At 26.9% G+C, this 5,032-nt stretch overlaps 1 protein-coding gene across 2 annotated transcripts in view; it reads right to left on the bottom strand.

The window, feature by feature from the left end:
* Nucleotides 1-4,448, bottom strand: part of LOC111684629 (LIM and senescent cell antigen-like-containing domain protein 1) — an 8,925-nt gene extending 4,477 nt beyond the window's left edge. The window contains exon 1 of one of the 2 annotated variants that reach the window (XM_023446850.2): nucleotides 4,388-4,448. Coding sequence is in view for 1 of the 2 variants with exons in the window: in XM_023446842.2 (XP_023302610.1) it covers nucleotides 3,919-3,932 (14 nt within the window). In the remaining variant the exon portion in view is untranslated. Of the gene's footprint in view, nucleotides 1-3,918; nucleotides 4,106-4,387 lie in introns of those variants that run through there. The other variant, XM_023446842.2, reaches the window with a different exon arrangement.
* Between the last annotated feature and the right edge of the window lie 584 nt (nucleotides 4,449-5,032).

The raw sequence follows: 5,032 nt of genomic DNA on the forward strand, positions 1-5,032 counted from the left end.
TAACTGAGGACCCATAGATGGGGACTTTTTGTTACTTTTTCGTTCTTCAAAAGGTACAAAAGGCTTTAAACACATCATGGTGAAGGGTATATAAGATTCGGCACAGCCAAATATAGAACTCTTACTTGTTTATACACGATTTTTTGTTAAATTGCTTGTTGGAAAGTTGCCCAGCAAAAAAAAAACTGGTAACGTCATGAAGACCAAACCATTATAGCCTAACATAAAAAATCTCTTCCCACAAGTACCTTAAATCAAATTTAAATTATTAGTTTTTTAAAAATATTTGAACTCTATCGTTAAAAGTTCAATATAATTTATATGCTTTAGAATTAAATTAATCAAAATTTAACTCATCAACATTCTAAAATCTCTTTTAATAAAAAGAGAAAAACGATAATAGTGAAATTCCCCCTTTCTTCAATAGGTATTTCTAGTTTTTGTAAAAAAATAAGAGTTTTTATTTCTGCATGCAAAACAAACTGAATGACAAATATAGCATACTTTCAAGAGTGCTATAGAGATCACTATACAACAGGGAAGAGAAAGAGAATCCAAAAAAGTCTCAAATGAAGATATGTACAACTAAAAATAAATAATGACGTCATATTAATAACAAATTTTAAAAATATAAACATCTGGATATTAAACTAAACAAATGAAAAAGAAAAGAAAGAAGCATACACAAAATTTTAATCATCAATTTGAAATCTTGAAATCTACATAAAATAAAATTATAAATACTCATACTATAAATACAACAAAACAAACAATTTACTAACAACTTAAAGCAAACAAAAAATTCAAATATGCTGCAACATGTGGCGCGTAAAAATATAAACAAAAACTTAAATTGAAATTTTAACAATATTACAATAGTTCTAAAACTAAATGAAATTTAAAAATACAGTTTATCTTTGAATTACAAAAAACCATTAATTGGGGCATATTTTTTCTTATTTTTTTTTTGCAAACAATTCAATTGAATTTATAAATTATGAGATAATTGTGGGCGCATAAAACACTATTAATAACAACTACAACAGAATTCATTGACAGACAGACAGATAAAAAAACACATTCACTCATATTGCGGTATTAAAAAAAATAAGTGCTGTCATTTTAGTGCTTTTTGGTTCAATTTTTATATAATTTTAATAGCATATTTATGGCACTTTCTTTTCTCTAACCAAGTGAAATTCCCAGGTATTTTAGATGCTATCTTTAACAGTCCTTTTGTGACCAATCGTGAACAACATATTTAAGCAATAACCTTATAAGAAATCAAAAAAATCAGTGGCCTTAGAGCATATTAAAAACATAATTTCATCTTGCTTTCTAAGACAAATGTTGCTGTGATTGTACAGCAGATATTATAGTGAAAAGGTGCTGTTATTTCTCTATTCATGTAAAGTTCTTTAACCCCTGGAGAGAACACGTCTCGCGATTCTATTCCACTATCTTAATTTTCTTCCAACGATTTGCGACAGACATTTCTTTATCCTCCTATAATGATTTATGTTTCAGATTTTTTCAAAATTAAAACTTAATTATATCAAAAGTATTTTTTGGTCTCAACCAGTATATTTTTGAGTTTAAATGGTTATATCGTGAGGTAAAACGAATTCACACGTTTAATGAAGACAACGCATAACGAACGGTTTTACGTAGCAGGGTTGGCAAAATTGGTACAATTGTACTTTTTTTGGTACAATTTTATCTTAAAAGGTACAATGGTACACCAAGGACAATGGTACACCAATTTAAAATATGAAATTATTATTTAAAAAAAATATTTTTAACACAAGTTTAAAGAACTACCGACATCGGCCAAATTTTTACGAAACTTCGGAAGAGGATTTAGCAAAGAATCATGTAACGCAATTCAACTACAAAATTTTGTCGTTAAATAGTAAAATCTTGAAAGTTAATAATAATTGTCGTCATTTAATTAATAAATTCGTTAACGCAACTGATATTTGTCATACTGTATATTGGCCAGTCTATTGACTAAATTATATACTGACTTGTCTAATGGCTAATCTAAAGATTTGAAATACTTTTAACTAGACGTTTAAAGTATTTCGGAATTAGTCTTTGGACTAGTGAACCAGTTTGTGTTATAGACTAGTCCCCCTTCTATTCTATAGAATAGCTTATTGTCTTGTCAATGGACTACTACTTTGACTAATGCCCTACAAGTATTGAGTAGTTTACTTAGCGAAAAATTCGGCTTGATATGCTTTTTTGTGTCCGTTGATGTAATTTTGCAAAAATATAGATTTGGTAATATCTGTCCCAAAAAAGTAAACTTTTAAAAGCGGCTTTGTACAATTTGAAAATTCCATTCTATGAATGGGAAGCAACTCTGTCGAAAGCTTTGTAACAAGCAAAAGTCTGAAAGTCCTTAAGAGATAAAAACGATGACGCGAGAGTTGTTCCCCAACTCAGACCTGAATTACAACTGAATGTGTAGTTTACGAATGAATTTAAGATTTTTAGTAGATATTAGTATTGCCCTACGTATCTGCCGAAAATATTTGGACTAATTTCTTCGAGTGATTCTTTGGTATTTGTGCAGTAACTTTGTATTTTTTCTCCTACTATTAGAACCATTTGCTTCTCAAACGATGTAATGATATTCGATGATATATAATTACTACTTGAATACTTTTTAATTTACACACATTTTCAATTAGGGTTCTATAGTTGAAACGAAAAGTCGACTTTTGCATTTTATGAAAAGTTGATTTTTCGACTTTTTGCATTTTATGAAAAGTCGACATTTCGACTTTTTGCATTTTATGAAAAGTCGAATTTTCGACTTTTTGCATTTAGTTAAAAGTCGATTTTTCGACTTTTTACATTTAATTAAAAGTCGATTTTTCGACTTTTAATATTTTATAAATAGCCGACTTTTCGATTTTTTCGACTTTTCGACTTTTGACTTTGCGACTTTTTTCGACTATTTTCGGCTTTTTCCGACCGGAGTTAAAAATTTATAAAGTTGCCAGAAGCGTAAATTCATAATGTTGCCATTATATTATTATTATTATTAAAAAATTTTATTTATATTTTTGTATATGTTGCAATTTTTTGAGTTTTTCGACTTCTTTCTATTTTCGACTTTTCGACTATTTTCGACTTTTTCCGACTATTTTCGACTTTTTCCGAATTTTTCGACTTCTTTCGACTTTTTCCAACTTTTTTCGACTTTTTCCGATTTTTCGACTTTTATTTACAAAGTCGACTTTTCGACTTTGTAAATAAAAGAGTTATCGAGTCTTTTGGAACAAAATAGTCGACTTCGACTTTTCGACTTTTTCCGACAAAAAGTCGATTGTTCGATAATTCGAAAGTCGATTTATAGAACCCTATTTTCAATATATTTTTGATTTTCTTTATTGTATTGCTTTTTTTAACTTTGAAAACTAGACAACACTGTTTTTAACAATTTTTGTGAAACGTAAATGAGAGAGGGTCGGAGTAAAAATGCAAATTAACGGTTTGAAAAAATATATACTCAGAGGTTGTGTGATCATTGAACAACCAAAACATTTTGTATATTCGTTATAATGACACAGAATTGTATTAAATTTGTATAAAATTTGTCGGCGATTTTTTAATATTTATGTTGTTTTTTTTTATATATTATAAGTGTATGGGCGTCGGATGTAAAGTTGAACACCATAATTAGATTTTTTCTAATACACTTGTTATATGTTGTAAAAATTAATGAATGAATATAATTGTGTTTTCGTAATACACCTGTATAGTAATTTTATAATTATGAAAAACTAAATCTTAAGTAAATATTATGTAAATTTTAGATTATTCTTTTGGATTAAATAAACACAAAAAAAATTATGTCACTTTGTTGGTATTTTTGTTGTTGTTATTTTGTTTGACAATGCTTACTCAACGGGTGGCATATTTAGGGAAGAATTTCGTATTTCGTTAAATAGTTAAAGTAACAACAATAAGAAAAAATTCGTTAAAAATTTATTGCAACCGATTTCACACACGTTAACACTGCAAAATTTCTCAACAAACTGATTGAATTTGTAAAAAAAATACTCAAATCCATAAAGGTTAATATGGAATTGAGTTTTGTATTCACATGTACAATTTGATTGAGAAATATACCAGCAGCAAACAAAATAAATTCTTTTTTGGATTTTATATTTCACATTTTACTGTGTGTATTTTCTTTATTGTCTTGCGGATTTCCTCCCAAATTTGGCAAAGTCTAGATAACAGATTTCTTCATTTTTATCACACTGCACAAAAGAAATTTACAATTTGTTTAAATATCACAAAATATACTTTCTAACTAATTGTTCAATTAGTATTTTATTATTTTCAATATGTTTCTTTAACAAATTACCTTTAATTTAATACTAAATTTAACTAAATTTATATAAAAACAACTATAAATGCTCTAGCTCTCTTAATTTTTTAATGAATCTACTCTACAATAAGAAACAAAAAATTTACTAACTAGAGCCCACAGTTGCATGAGTAAAGTACTTTAAATGTGCAAAAATAGTAGTATTGTAAAACCGAAAAATAATGGAAAGTTTAACAATCTATTTGTGTCACTTATAACATTTTTAAGTAATATAAATTTATAATATTTTTTATAATATTTAATAAATAAAAAACATATTTTCTTATATATAAATATTAAATTACATTAAAGTACTTTTTACAACGTTGCATTGTTTTTTCCAATTAGAAATTAACAGTTTGCCAACAGCGCCATCTATTATGAAGTAGTAAAACTTAAGTATACTGCTAAATACTACAATTATTATAGCAATCAGCTTTTATATATATTTAAGTATTTTAAAGGAAATTAAACTAGAAACTTAAATTTTTTTGTTTTCAACCCAAAATGATCACAGATTTAAATTCTTTTGGTTTAATAACTGCTCTAGTTTTTTCAAAGATGCAAATAACATTAAAGCATTAACAGATTTTCATGCAATCAATCACAATTTTTCACTATTTTGTACACATTTTTAAAAGA

The sequence above is a fragment of the Lucilia cuprina genome, chromosome 4 (assembly GCF_022045245.1).
Source record: "Lucilia cuprina isolate Lc7/37 chromosome 4, ASM2204524v1, whole genome shotgun sequence".
Lineage (NCBI taxonomy): Eukaryota > Metazoa > Arthropoda > Insecta > Diptera > Calliphoridae > Lucilia > Lucilia cuprina.